Source organism: Marmota monax, unplaced genomic scaffold (genome assembly GCF_021218885.2).
Source record: "Marmota monax isolate L192 unplaced genomic scaffold, Marmota_monax_Labrador192_F-V1.1 WCK01_AAM20220418_F8-fsc00266, whole genome shotgun sequence".
Lineage (NCBI taxonomy): Eukaryota > Metazoa > Chordata > Mammalia > Rodentia > Sciuridae > Marmota > Marmota monax.
In genome coordinates this window covers 856,955-871,846 of record NW_026694572.1, presented here as the reverse complement: position 1 = coordinate 871,846, position 14,892 = coordinate 856,955, and the positions used below count along the sequence as shown (strand labels likewise).

The window sequence follows — 14,892 nt, the reverse complement described above, 5'->3', positions numbered from 1 at the left end:
ATGGCCAGCGGATGCCTACTCAATGCTAGGCACTGGAACAAGCTCCAGACTCAACGGTGAATCTTCAGGAATAATGTGCCCAAAGCTCTGGATTCACATGAGAGAAAAGTGAGGCCCAGAGAGGGCATTGAGAAGCCCAGGTAATACAGCAAGGGAGGCCTGACAAAGAAGCGGCTCCCTAGCCTGGCCCCCACCCCACAAGCCCCTCTCTCCTCAGTCCTGCTGGAGAGGCTGCTGGGTGGGGACTTTCCTGGACCTGCTCTGGAAATCTACAGAGGCCTTGAGGGCCCAGGGCCTGTGTGCCTGGCCTGGATCTGTTTGTGACCCTCCCCCACTTACCTTCCCCCCGCTTTGATTCCTATTCCTTACTGGGGGCTTGAGGTCTGGAAGGCCTGTGGCCGCAGAAGAGGCCGGCTGTGTCAGCAGCACTCCCCTTGGGTGTGCACCGCTCAATCGCTGGGGGGTCCGAAGGCAGTGGGGACTTGCCCGCCCCGCCCACCGCAAGGAAAGTGCCGCCTCCTCCACCCGTGTCCCAGTGCCCGACGAGCCTTGCTGGGAGCCGCGCAGCCAGGGTTAAAACGCAGGCGTGGTCCCCCTGGGATGGGGTGGGGTAGGGAGGGCCTCAGCGCCCCGCAGCCTCGCAGCTGTTCTGGCTTCCTCTAGGATTTGGGCCCAAAGCGCTGTCCTCCGGTCCTCTCCCACGGCGGTGGCACCGGCGCCCCCTCTGCCTTCTCGCCGGCTGCGGTACGGCCGTCCGAGACAGGGGTGTGGGGCGCAAGGTCGCCGCCCGGCGGGGAGCTCATCCGGCGGCGCAGACGCCCAGCGGCTCCGGGGAGGGACTTGGCCTGGTTCTGGCCTCCGGCTCTTCGGGGAGGAGCCGCAAGGCTGCAGCTGGCGGCGGCGCCTGCCCCGGCGGGCGGGCGGAGGTCCTGGAGAGGCAGCCAGGCCGGAGCCCCTCTGGACAGAGTCGGCGACCGTCGCCCTCGCTACCGCGGTCCTCGCTGGAGCCTCTCGGTCTCTCTGCAAACTGGAGAGGAAGCGCCCTCTCCTCCAAGGCCCGGAGCTGCAGCGGCATCGCGGGGCGCGGCCGAGGGGAGGAGAAAGCAGAGAGCGAGCGAGCGACCGGGCCCAGCGGTGCCTCGCGGGGCTGCGGCTCCGCCAATCTGCGGGCGCTGACGCGGGGGGCGGCTCCGCGGCGGTCGGATATCTGCCGGCCCGGCGCGGGGCGCCGAGAGCTCGGCCGTGCGGGCGCTGCGCTCTGGGACACCCGCTGCACCTGCCCGGCCTCGCCGGCAGCTCCGTGCGCCCCCTCCCGACCCTCACCCCGGTCCAGTCTTCCGGCCACAGCCTGACCAAGCCAAGCCCTGAGGGAAGGAGCCTCGCGCGTTCTCGCCCGCCGGGCACCCAGCGTGGCCCACTGAGCCCGCCGGGAGGAACGCTCTGTGGATCTGATGCGTGGCACCCGGGCGGAGATGGGTAGCTGTGTCCCGGCCCTGCGCGCCTGATGAGAGCGGCCGCGACTCGAGAGACCTGCGCCGGTCGCTAAGAGCGAGGTGCCTCACCCGGCTGCGCCCCCTGCCACCCGCGATCCCAGTTCCTCGAACGACAACCGCTGGCCGCTCCCGAAAGGCCGAAAGGGAACGGCCCGGAGATGGCCTGGGGAGCTGGCGCTTTGGTGGTGGATATCTTCCACGTCGTTCACGCCCGGGGACAGCCCCGGAGCTGGTAGCTTCTCGGCACCGAATGGACCTTGACCCGCGAGGCTGCGCCGCGTTCGTGTCGAGCCGCGGTTGAGCAGCGCGAGTGGAGCGCGCTCCCGAAGGGCGCCCGAGTCCCAGACCCGCTCGCTTTCGTGGCCATGAAGATGATCCTGGTGCGCAGGTTCCGCGTGCTCATCCTGATGGTGTTCCTGCTGGCCTGCGCGCTGCACATCGTGCTGGACTTGCTGCCCAAGCTGGAGCGCCGCGCCGAGCGGCCCTCTGGTGAACCCGGTTGCTCTTGCGCTCAGCCCGCGGCCGAGGCGGCTGCGCCCGGTTGGGCCCAGGCACGGGGCCGCCCGGGAGAGCCCTCGGCCGCGGGCGACGCGGGCTGGCCCAACAAACACACGCTGCGCATCCTGCAGGACTTCAGCTCAGACCCTGCCTCCAACCTCACGTCCCACTCTCTGGAGAAACTGCCGCCTGCAGCTGAGCCGGCTGAGCGCGCCTCCAAAGGGCAGGAGCCTGGAGACCCGCGGCCGCGCGACCCTGCACACAAGCCGCTACTGCGAGACCCCGGTCCCTGGCGGTCCGCGCCGCCCCCTGGCCCCAGCAGGGAGGGCTCCCTCTTGGCCAGATTATTCGAGCACCCGCTCTACCGCGGGGCCATTCCGCCTCTGACAGAGGACGACGTCCTGTTTAATGTGAACAGCGATATCAGGTTCAACCCCAAGGCAGCTGAGAACCCGGACTGGTGAGCGGGGACTGAGGGTGACCAGGGTGGGGCTGGCAGGTCCGACCCCTGAGGGAGTCACTCACCCTTTCAGGATAAAGGTGCACTACGGAAAATACTCTCCACTCCCAGGGGGGTATTATTGTGTAGGAAGGCTCAGGGACCCGTGGAAGAGGGATGGGGTGCTTGGTGGGCGGGGCAGCCCGCCTCCTGCTCTGGATCTGCCTTTGTCTCTAGGATGACTTCCTCCCTGAAGGAGCAGCAGTTTGGGAGGTTCCCTAGCCCTGGGGTGGAAGTGGCGCTGGACACTAGAGCCACTTACAGGAAAGAGTGCTGGCTAGCCCTAGTTTCTGGCATGGGTGAATGAATGCATTAGAGAACCAGGGAGCTAGTGGGTGAGGCTCCTTTCCCCCCAAGAAGGTGCTGGGCTGCCAGCTTTCAGATGCTTGATGACACTGTTCTGGGTGGACACCTTGAAAAGCCCTGGAGTCTTTTAAAACCAGTTGCTAAGGACAAAAATTAACAGAAGAGTGTGTGCCAGCAGCAGCTAGGTGCAGCACAGAGGCTGTTCCTAGAAGGGTGTGGACAGCAGCTGCCCTGGGCCATCTGCAGAGAAGCCACAGCTTTGTAACAAGAGAGAAGCTGCCCCAGGATGTTTGAATTGCCTTGCTTTGAACCCTTCCCCCAAAGTCTTTCCCTCAGCTCTACAGATCCAAATAAACAGATGCTCAGGCCCAGAGCAGTGAAATATTAACTACCAGCAAGGTCAGAACAAATAGCTACCTGCAAAGGTTACCTGAGCAACAGACGAAAGACTAGGCTTCCAAACATCTCAGCAAAACCCTTTCTACCTGAAATCTGACCAGGCCCTAACCTGTGCTTTGCACCTACATATGAGGTTGTTTGGTGGCCCCTGAGCTTTGCTGGCCAGATTCAAGGCAATGCTCAGAAACTCACATCAGACGAATGGTCCCAGCCTATGGCTGTCCATGGGGAAGGGATAGTACAGAGCAAGTGGGCTAGGAGAGGTTCCTGGGAGGCCTCTAGCCCACCCTCTGTGTCCACCAAAGGACAGAACTGGGACCCAAAGGGCTTGCCTGTCAGTGAATTAGAGCTAAGAAAGTTCCACTCACCCTGCAGCCCAGCAGGCAGGCAGAGGTCAGCTCTTCCTCCAGACACCCCTATGACCAAAGAAGCAGGACAGGCCTTGTTGGTGGGATCCTCCACTGAGCCTGGACTGGAGTGAGTGCTGGAGGCTTCCTTGCTCCCCGGCTAAAGCTGTTCTCCTCAAAATCAGATTTAGCTCCTATCTCATTCCTCCTCCCAGTTGTTAGGACAAAATCTGAGAGCTAGGGAAGGCATCTGGCCCATGGGGTGTGCCAGTGGTTTTAGGTCCCAGTCAGAGCTCTTTCTCCTATGCTCTAGGAAGGGCTGCAGCCCCCTGCACCCTGGCTGACCTCATTCTTGCTGGGCAGTGTCAGCGACCCCAGGGTAGACGTGCAGGGATAGCGCCGACGCCCTGGGTTTGGACTTGCTGTAGTTATAGCCGTCTGTGGCGTCTCTCAAGGTAAATAGGAATTACAGGCCTTCCGGTGTGTTATTAGCTGTAGAACCGCAGCCCCGGAGGAAAGTGCAGACACTGCAGGGTCCTCTCGAGGGGGAGGCACCTTCCGATAAACCTGTATTTGGAAACTGAAGTCACAAATCCAGCCTCAGATCCAACTCCCCTGGCTCCTCATGGTCCTGCACACTCCTTTTCTGGCTGACTTGTGACATCTTTGTTTTTGTAGGCCACGTGAAGGTGCTGAAGGTGAAGAATTGCTCCCCACTGGGGAGGTGGCCTTGGACTCCTATCCCAACTGGCTCAAATTCCACATTGGCATCAACCGCTACGAACTGTACTCCAGACACAACCCAGCCATCGAAGCTCTGCTGCAGGACCTTGGCTCTCAGAAGATCACCAGTGTAGGTAGGTGTCTGGCCTCCAACGGTCGTGTGTGCTGACTGAGGGATGCCAGGCCTGCACTCCTGGATGTCTAGGAAAGCTTGCTCCTTCCTGGAGCCTCACTTTCTGGGATGGATGGGGGCCTGGGATGCACACAGCAGTGGAAATACTCCTGTTCCATGGCATGGTGAGGACAGTAAGAGGGACAGGAGCATCCCTGGTAACTGTAGCTCCTCCAGCCAGGACTCTTTCTGCTTTAATGCATGTGAGCTTCAGCAGACGACTCAGCTGAGACCCGAGGCTGCTGCTGTGGTTCTGGGCCAGCACCCAGAACCTCAGGTTCAGCCAGGGGTTCCTGGGATTCTCCATTGTCAGGCAGTGACCAGGGCCCACTCCCTCCAAACGGAGCCTGAGCATCTAGGGTAGGGCAGTTTGAAGGCAACTTTGATCAAGTGCTTTGATCTGCTGAATCAGACAGAAAAGCTATTCAATGTCTGATTCCCAGAATCATGTGAAGCAGTCCTGAGCATGGAGGCTTGATGCTATGGTTTTTAGGTGGTTATGTGAAGGTCTCATTAGTCATCTGTGGCTTGGGAGGTAGTGGGGACAGGCTGAGGCCTGGGGCATTGCAGGGATGGTCCTGGTACACATAGCCAAGGTGGAGGGCAGGCCTCTGCACGTGTTATGGGCTGCAGTTCCAGGCCCTGTCTCCATGTGTCTCAAAAGCAGTTCTGCTGAAAGGGCTCTCTTGGTTTTGGGCTTCTGTCCAGTTGCTGACACAGAGCAATGAGGAGTTACTCACTGGCCTGTAGGTGCCTCTTTAGAGGCTGTCTGTGGCTCTGTGAACTGTTGGCCCTTCTAGGGCTCTCACCTGGCCCTAGAAGTCGGGCCTCACAACTCCCCAGCACTGGGTCATTCACCAGTGGAGAGCTGAAGTGATCTTTCTTTCTACCCCTGTGCTGTCCAGGAAGACTCTTGAGTACTCCTCACCCCAGGCCATACCTTGCAAAACTGGGGGGGCTTCCACTGAGCTGGGAGCTGTTCTTGTGGATGACAGGGACTGTCTTACAGGCAGCCTCAGAAGATGTCACCTGCTCCAGAAAATAGATGGGGCTGTTAAAGACATGTCCAATTGGGTCAACCCACTTGGTCCATCCAGCAGATTTCCTGGGAATCTTCTGCTCACTAGGCTACTTCCTTGGGAGTTGGAGTTGGGGTGAGTCCATGAGAAGCTGTCACTATAGACAGATACAGGTTCCTCTGAGAAGTGAATGTGATTGCAGACCCTGCAACCATCAAGAGGGCACATCCACACTCTTGGTGAATAGAAGTGTGCTTCAGAAGGCTGCAAGACAGGGCTGTGTGGAGGGAGGGCTGTGGTCCCCATGGCCAGCAGGCCTGGTATCCGCTGCAGCTCATATTCCCTCAAGGACAATCAGCCACATGCTCTCTGGATCCTACCCTGTGCAGAGATGTGGGATCTGAACCCAGAGAGCAGGGAGAGGCTGGGGGCCCCCAGGTCACCAGCAATTTTGCCCACCTTGGGTATCCTTATCCCTCTCAATAGGATGGCCCAGCTCTCCCAGAAGGCAGTGGCTGAGGCCTCTTGACATCCCAGTGCAGTGGATGGTGCTGATTGCCAGGGGACCCCAGCCCCAGACTCTGGTTGGACGTTGGTTGGTCTGTACTGAGGGCTGCCTGGGAGGGTTTCATGCCCTTTTTTCCAAGACCACAATGACCAAGCTGATTCTAATTCTGCCTTTTGGGGTAAGGGCCATTGGGAACAGGAGGGAAACATCATTCTGCAGGTGCCAGCAGGTGTTGAGGGGATGGAGTGATGGACAGCCCTGTCACTGAGGCAGGAGGCAGCACTCCAGCCAGAGGGGTGGCTGTGATTAGAATCTGAAGTTGCTAGTCAGGGCGTCATAGCCTAGGTTCTGTGGACCTGCCATCTGAGTCTAAAACAAACCATTTGAGAACAACTTGACTGGACCTGGATGTTCTGGGAGCAGAAGCTGATGGCTGACCTGGTGGCCAGTGCTATTCTCCCAGAATGGAGATGCAGGTTCCTCAGAGGGTCACAGATCCAGCTTCACCCAGCTGGTCCTGTAGTGCATACATCCCTTGCGCATCCTCATCAAAAGCTCCAAACGCTGTTGCCCAGGGTTGTGAAGAAATGTCCTGTGGTACCTCTCTGGGGTGATTCCTGCCCCACTGCAGAGAGGCTGCAGGCATTAGCACGAGCATCCAGCAGAGCGAGCCAGGCAGGGGTCTCCATATGGCAGCAGCATTTCAGGGTGAGTCAAGTCCCCCACCTAGGAGCTCAGGACTAGGCAAGCACCTACCTTCCCAGGGCCTCACTCAACCTGCAGCCTCAGCTCTGGAGTTCCCACCATGAGTTCACCCTCCTGGAAAGACCCACCCCCTGAGTGAGCAGGAAATCCTGATGCCCAACAGAAAACCCCTGCAGCCCCTCCAGGTGTCCAGGCCCTTCAAGTATCCTGCTCTGCCGGGAGCCACCAATAGGAGTTGGCCTGACCACCCTGCCATGTCCCTGGAGATCACACTTCCTCCTGGAGGTAGCTGCTCTGGCCAACCTGACTCAGCCTTAGCTGCTGGGAGGGTCCTCCTGGGTGTTACGAGCCAGAGGTTTTGATGGACACCCAGCTGCTCAAGGCAGCCAGCCCAGCTGGGCCCTCATTGTGGCAGAGCCCAACACAGCCTGGCTGCATAGTGACCAAGAGCAGGTGGAGCCTTTGAAAGTCAGCCCTGCCTTCCCACCCCCATTCTACAGCCAGGGAACTGCAGCCTTCAGGAGGAGAGGCTTGCCCTGGAAGCACTTACTTCTGGCTTGGGATTCTGTTCACCGGGAGTGGGGGAGCGGTTACTTTAATCTTCAGGTTGTTCCTGTCACTATTGAGTGTGAGCCAGCAATATTGTTTGTAATGGAGATCAGTGTGCAGGAGATCCTGAGCCCTCTCCTCACAGTAGTTCCAGTAAATTTCTTCTTTCAGAACCACTCAATCCGGTTCTGGAGGCTCTGTGTGGCCTAGGGCACAGCTGTCTGTGGCCACAGAGGGTCATTTATAGCAGGCTCCTGGCTGCCTGGTACCGGCCATTGCTGCCTCTGAAGAGGCTCAGCCTTTATCCACCTCTGTTCAGCTTTAGGTCAGACTTGCTGTGCCTTCTGCTTGGGCCACGATAATTAAATCTCTATCATGCACGATTATGGATGCAAAAAATAAATGACACAATTAACTACTCTGCACTTGGAATTGCTTTTTTAAAAAAAAAAAAAAGTGCTCTGGCATGTGAGGGTTCAGGCAGCCTGGGGCCTAAGATGCAGACTTCACAGTTGCTCCATCCAGGTCAGGACAAAGCCCAGGGTGGGAGAGCGTGCTGAACAAAGGAAGCCTGCTTCCCAGGACAGAAGCCCTCCTGCTAATTGATCTGCCAAGGGGAGGGCAAATCCAGCTAGACTCTGGAATAATTGGTCGGCAAGCTTGAGGAACAAAAGGCCTTTGGCTGGGGCAGCCCGGGAAGAGCTGCCTAGGATGGGGGGCTGGGCACAGCTGCCCTGTCTAGTTAGACAGGTGGCACCTGCTGCTGCAAGGCACAGCCCCAGGGTCTGGCTCAGCTTGCAGAGAGACCTGGAGATGCCAGGTAGCCAACACCAACACCCAGTGCTGGAGGCGCCTGAGGTGTCCTAAAAGGACCAAGCCCTGCAAGCATGCTGCAGGGTTCAGGGAGGAGGCAGCTTGGCCCCTGCCCAGCTCCCTCCAGTTATCAGCCTGAAGGCCAGGAGAAAAAGCCCTCGCTGGTGAGGACTTGGGACATCCCTGGCATCCACTTTCTCCGTGCTGATCAGAGGCTGCAGCTGCAGCCTCAGATACCTCCAGAACCTACAGCTGTGTGCTGGTGGCCTCAGGCTGATTCTCTTCCTATTGCATGGAGGGACATGACTTCCACTGAGCAGCACTGTAGCTTCCTTTTCAAATGACTGTTACTTCCCCCACCCCACCCCCAAAAATAAGCGGCTTGGAGGACAAGTGTGACAGATAACTTCAAGCTGGAGGAAGCTGGACAGAAGCAGGCCTGGAGTGTGTGCCCAGGGGTCTTGGACTGTGTTGATGGGGCTGCGCCCTCTGGGGTTGAAGCACCCTGGCTTCACAGCAGGATTTGGGGGCACAAAGACCCAGCCAAAAACTGGTGTTGGCTCCTGCTCAGCTTCTTCCTGAAGCTGCTGCTGGCGAGGTGGTGGCAAGGTGGGTACACCCCACACCCTTTTCCATGGGCCCAAGGACAGTGGGGATAAAGGATTCCGTAGAATGCCCAGAGTCCGGGTCACATGGCAGACCCCCCTCTCTAACCCAGGGACATGCGAGGCTGGACAGGAAGGACAGGGTGTCACATTCTCCAAACGTGAGCCCACCCTTTCAGAGCAAGTCTTAATTAATCTTTCAGAGAGAGTCTGCACCCTGCCCTTAAAACAAGGTAGTTAGACTGAAAAACAGTTGAACCACCCACCTGACTGTGACCCAAAGGACAGCCATTGTTCCACCTTTCAAAGGAGATGGCCAAGGGTGGCCTTGTTGGAGGCCCAGCTGGCCACAGGGCAGCCTCTCACACATGGACATGTTTGTGTGGTCCAGAGGTCTTTAAAAAATAGAATTCATTTTTATAAAAGTCAGGAGAGGGACCTTTAAAATACAGGTTGGGGTTCCTGTTAGAAATGGGGAGACTATTGGTTTCCCACAGGAAAACAAGTGCTGAGCTGGGCTGCTCTGGCATTGCACTCCATCACTGCCCGTCCTCTGTGGGCACTGAGGAGTGGCCTTGTGTTTGCACACATGGCAGAGCTGGGCCTGGCAGCTCCTGCTCCTTGGCCACCTCCCTCACACTGGGGTGAGTCTCTCCACCCAGGGCTGCCCTTGTCCTTCGTCTGGGGAGTTCCTAGCAGAGTGCTAGAGCCTCTGGAGATTGGCTTGCCGGTCACACAGGCAACTCATGCATTAGTATTCTTGTAGCGACAACTGTGCATTTATAGAATCTACCTTCTTAAGGAATTTCTCAGGGTTCTTCAGGACATGCGAAAATCTCCTTCCTTCTGACATATTCTGAGGAAAGACCATAAGCAAAATGCCCATGCCCATAGGGGTCATAGGATTTATGGTGCCAATGGGCATTGTGAATGAACACGTAGTGCGCTCTGTTAGCATTTGTTAATGTGTGTAGCGAATGATGCGCTCAGAAATATAACAATCAGCAATGCATGTTCAAGCACGTCTGGGAACCCTTCTAATTCAGGGAAGATGCAGAGCTGTCATCTTGGGTCTGCAGAAGGTGGGACTAGCCGGGGGTGGGGGGAGGACTGGGAAAGTGGCTGGAGCATAGGCATCTACACCACCTAGAGGCCAGCAGGGCTCTGATGCATGTGCTGATTGGGTGGGGTGTGGCCTGGATTTGTGTGGCCACAGAAGGAGATGGAGAGAAGGTATCAGGTGGAGATTCAGTGGACTAGTCACCTGGGTCTGGGTCTCATTCTGGGATACAGAATTTCCAGGGAGGTGCACTGGGTGGGTGCCAGGACAGCCCCATCTCCACCTGGCCTTGGGCCTTTTTAGAATTGCTGCCAAGTTGAGACTCTCCTGAGGCCCAGCCTGGCAGGTTAGGACTGCAAAGCAGGAGGCCTATCAGTGAGGGCATCTCCATCTGCTCTTGAACCTGGGGCCTGCACCTGGGTCCACCGGAGGCTTAATCCCTTTATACTAGTCATCTGTTTGCCCCATGGGGGTTACAGGGAGCTGGTGATATACAGGGCCAGGAACAGCAAGGCAGATGGGCCTCGCTTCCAGACAAGAATGATTAAACTGACCAGATTTGCATAATATTTGGTTATTTTAAAAACCAGGATTACAAGCCCTGGAAAGAGTTGATGTGCTGTCCCGGATTGGCCCAGGCAGGAATAATTAAATCCAGCAACCCTGGTTATTAAATGGAAACGGGAACATCAAATGGGATTTAATCGGGCCACTAATTTTTTAATCATCACTTCTTTTTTCATCTTATGAAAAATGTAGTAAATGTTCATTGTAGGAATCTAGAAAGCACAGATAAGGAAAAGTAGGAAATTAAAGTCATCTGAATTCTACTCCCCAGAGATAACAAGGGATTTGGGTGCCTGTCTACGCATTCGAGTTTGAAAACCCATGCTTTGTGTTCGCGAGTTTTTAAAAGAAAATGGTTCCGATTATAAATAGTAAGCACCATGCTGTGCTTACTGAAAGTTCCTTGGTTCTGTTTAGGAGGGTGAGACTGTAGTCCATCCTGCAGTGTTACAGTGCACCTGTTCCATGCAGGGTGCTTAGTCCCTTCCTGTGTTTGGGAGGGATGGCCTCACACCACACCATGCACTGGCCTGGCAGAGCCAAGATGTCAGCCCTTCTTCTGGATGCAGCACCCAGCCCATCACACACTGTGAGCTGTTGGACAGTGGCCAGTGCTGCCCAAGAGTATGCCAGGCTGGACCCAGGTCAGGTCTGGGTCAAGCACCTTGCATGACATCTGCAATGTCAAGTGGCCTCATAAGCAAGGTCCCCCACTTAACCTAAGAGTAGCACCATGCACATTCCCAGCCTGGGGCCCTTCTTTGTGAAGAGGCTGGGCAGGCCTCCTGAGCCCCCTTTAGCAGAAGAGGAAACTGAGGCTGGAAAGGTGAAGGTCTCTCCCCTCTAGGGTGCCCCAGCCTAGGAAAGCTGAGCAAACTCCAACCTCAGGGTCGACAGGGAGCCCCCTGGACTTTTCTCCACCAAACCTACAAACTGACCCATTTGCTGGCATCCTGCCCTATGCCTGTGGCCACCACCAGCAAAACCTGGCCCTACACTGGCCCTGCTCCCTCCAGGTCCTGTCCTCGTAGCACACATACATGCCAATCAGCCACATGAAGGAACAGACAGGGGAAGCACATCTGTCTACTCCCCTCCCCTTGGGGTCCCCAGAGTTCCCAGGCCAGGCTGCCATGATCTCACCTGCTCCTCTGAGCAGGTTCCTGCCTACAGCATGGCCTGCGCCCCCCATGCCCACCCGCCAACAACTGCTTCTCAACCCTGGCTGGCCTTTTCTCCCCCTAAATAAGCACGGGTGCACACCTTGTTCTCTGCACTCTACCCCCAGGTGACCTTGCTGCCTGAGGCTTTTCTCACTTGTGGGAAGTGTTCAGAACCTCAGGCTGCTGGCCCACCTGCATCTCCCCCCGTTGCTGCCACCCTCCCCACCTAACTGGGCTTTCTCTGTCTCTGCTCTATTCCAGCCAAACAATGGCTCTATCTGAGACCCAAGGGTCATCCTGGTCACATCTCCACACCCCACACCATTCCATCAAAGTGCTCCTCAGAACCCCCATCTTTCCATGCCCACCCTCCTCTGTTGCCATTGCCCCAGCCCAACCTCTCCCGGGCTCTAGCTTCCATCCTTAGCCTGAAGCTGCCAGGTGAGCACCTGGGAACCCCATAGGGCCCTCACCTGCCATGAGCCCCACCGACACTGAAGTGGGCGGCAGCAACAGCTCTTCAGGCCCAAGTGCATCAGCTCTCTTCCTCCAAGGACAATGTGTTTGTTCTGCCTCTGTAGTGCCAGCTCTGTTCCTTCCTCCCAGAAAGGCCACCCCTCAGGCACCAGCACATACCCACTTTGCCTCTTGCCTCCAGCAGCCTAAAGTCATCTTGCGATTCGTAATGTGTAGCCTGCACACCTGGCTCTTAGACACCACTTGTGACATTATCGTGTGGCCGGGGTGCAGTATGGACACAGGACACACTGGACAAGCCTCTGCACAGGCTAGACAAGCTCCTGTGGGCATCGTCCTGGCCAGCTTGTGCTGTAGGGTGACTCCCTTCCCAGCCCTGTATCCTGGTGGCCCGGGGCCTTCACTGTGGCCCCAACCTGGAAAATGTCCTTCCTTCTGCTGCTCCATTAGCAGAAAGGAAAATCTAAGGTCAGGAAAGGGGTTCTTTGGGGAATTCTTCATCCTTCTGAGCTGATGAGATGCTGGAAATGAGTGCCCATCATGTCCTGATGACAGAGGGGCCTCCCACCTAAGGGTCTTTATAATCTCCTTAGAGTAACTCTGCAATCTCCTGCAAATCCCAGGAGCTTTTGCTGGAGAATCTCCACTCTGTTCCAGGCCACAATGGGGTGTGCGCAGCGCAGGTATAGCAGTGCATGCATGTGTGGAATATGTGTAGGGGTGTATATATATATATATATATATATATATATATATATATATATATATATTTATATATGCTTGTGTTTAGGAATGTATAGGTGTTGTGTGTAAGTTTGTGTGTGTATTAGGGTGTGTGAAGGGTATGCGTGTATGTAGGGGGGTGTGTGTATGTGTATAACTGTGCTAGCAGGTAAGCAACCTAGCCATCCCTGCTGGAAACCAGGCCCTTGGTGCTGTGACACACTTACGCACACTCCTGCTGAGACCTCCAGCTGGAATCAGCAGGAGTCCACCCAGCTCCCACAGCTGGACCAGGGGGGAGCCTGCGCTAGCCAAGGGTACATCATTGCTGAAGCCCCCCACTTCCCAGGCAGAATGGGGAGGGGCCCTCAGCCAGAGGATCCCAGCTGACTGGAGGATAGAGTGTTGGGCTGGCCTGCCCATCTACCCTCAGGCCCTATAAGGGCCAGTAAGGGGCCTGAGGCAGCCAGTGACCCTGTTTCTCTCTCCCTCCTCCCTGCAGCCATGAAGTCCGGGGGCACGCAGCTCAAGCTCATCATGACGTTCCAGAACTACGGGCAAGCACTGTTCAAACCCATGAAGTAAGTGCCGCCGCTGGGCGAGTACAAGGGCGGGTGGAGTGTGCAGTCGGGGAGGCAGTGTTTTCTGAGAGAAGATCTTGGGGTGGACTGTAGAAGCCCAAAAGGCAGCCAGAGTGACCTGCACCCTTGCTCTTCCTGTTTGCGTCAGCATTATGTACCTGAAAACCTGTTGGGGCCTCACCCTCCCCGTGAGGGTGTTTGGGTTTTCAAGTATAAGAGATGGGGGCGTGGACACCAAAGAAACCTCTGGAAAGGGGACGTGGGCTCTCTGACTCATAAAGGGCTGTTCAGTTGGCTGTTCTGTCTCACGCTTGTCCTGTGGTCCTGATGGCCCACGATACAGGAACGGTGGAAAGTTGAGTGTCAAAAAAAAAAAAAAGGGCAGGCTAGAGGTAGCAGCTAGAGTTGACTGTCTGCCTACATAAAATAGAAACCATGTCACCAAAGTCCCGTGGAACACTGAGCAACACATGACCCCACAGGAAAGTAGATGACTTCGTGGTTTGTGACGTCCACTATGATCATCATGGGGTTTGGATACCCCAAGGGGTCCCAGCATGCACCATGTCTTCTGTTAGTTGCAAACAGGGCATTTCTGCACTGACAGGAGATTCCTTGTTTAAACACAGTTTGCAACCCAAGTGCCCAGGAGCACACACGGGTCTCAGACGTGAGTGTGGGGCTAGACAGGGACTGTGGCACATGGGGTGTGGGTCCCTGCAGAAGGGGACAGCTGTCCATTGACTCATCAGATCTCAGCCATCTGGCCTGATTTCTAATTTTCAAGATAAGCTAGAGATGCAGAGATTTTCCTTTTTAGCATTCATATGTTTAAAAATGGTAACTAATTCAGAAGCATTAAGATATTTTGTAAGACTCAAAGAGGGAAGGTTTCCCAAGGATCCTTTCCACCGGCCTCAGTTGCAGGTCTTTAGGAGCCTGGGACTGAGCACCACACATTGCCACAGGCCACGGAAAGGCCATCAGTAGAAATGACAGAGAGACCAGGAAAGCATTCCATGGGCTGAAATGAAGGCTCTCCACCCTTGTCCCTCTCGCCATGGGGCCAGCCCAGGGTGGCTAGTGTGTGCTGTGGCTGACGAGTCTGTGTTGGCTATGAGATAATGGGGCTTCTTCCCTGATTTCATGCTTGGAAGGAGAGTTCTTGCCTTCCTCTGAATCTGCCCCGTGCAGGGGACTACGAACTGGCCCCAGTGAGGTGCACGGTTAGACACAGTCCCTTCGTGACCAGAAGTAGTGTGGACAGCCAGTTGGTTTCTGCTGCCCCCACCTGACCTTTGTAAGCTGGGCAGGAGACACCCACACAACAGGAGGGGAGTGTGGCTGGGGCCAGTGTGGTTCTCCTGGGACATCCCAGAGGGTGGTGGGGAACAGGCCTCCTGTGGCTTCTTTACATCTCACATCTCTGGCTTAGGAGGGTCAGCTGTGAGAGATCTCAGCCTCTCCAGTGAGCTATTTTAAGGCCCCCATTCTCTAATGTGTGGGGCACCACTGAGGAGCCAGGCTGAGTCAGGTGAATAAATGAGCCTGGACAGGCAGCTGCTATCCAGAATCCAGGACAACAGCTGAAAGTGATGTCTCCAGGCCCCAGGCTGTGCTGGAGGTGGGCGTGGGAGGTAAGTCTGGGAGACAGATTTCTGCTGTCCTCTGAGGGGTGCTGTTCC

At 56.3% G+C, this 14,892-nt stretch overlaps 1 protein-coding gene across 1 annotated transcript in view; it reads left to right on the top strand.

The window, feature by feature from the left end:
* The first annotated feature begins 1,279 nt into the window (after positions 1-1,279).
* Positions 1,280-14,892, top strand: part of Fam20c (FAM20C golgi associated secretory pathway kinase) — a 52,720-nt gene continuing 39,107 nt past the window's right edge. Inside the window, exons 1-3 of the mRNA XM_046421006.2 lie at positions 1,280-2,451; positions 4,221-4,399; positions 13,129-13,207. Coding sequence (XP_046276962.1) covers positions 1,859-2,451; positions 4,221-4,399; positions 13,129-13,207 — 851 coding nt within the window. The 5' untranslated portion in view covers positions 1,280-1,858. The remainder of the gene's footprint in view (positions 2,452-4,220; positions 4,400-13,128; positions 13,208-14,892) is intronic.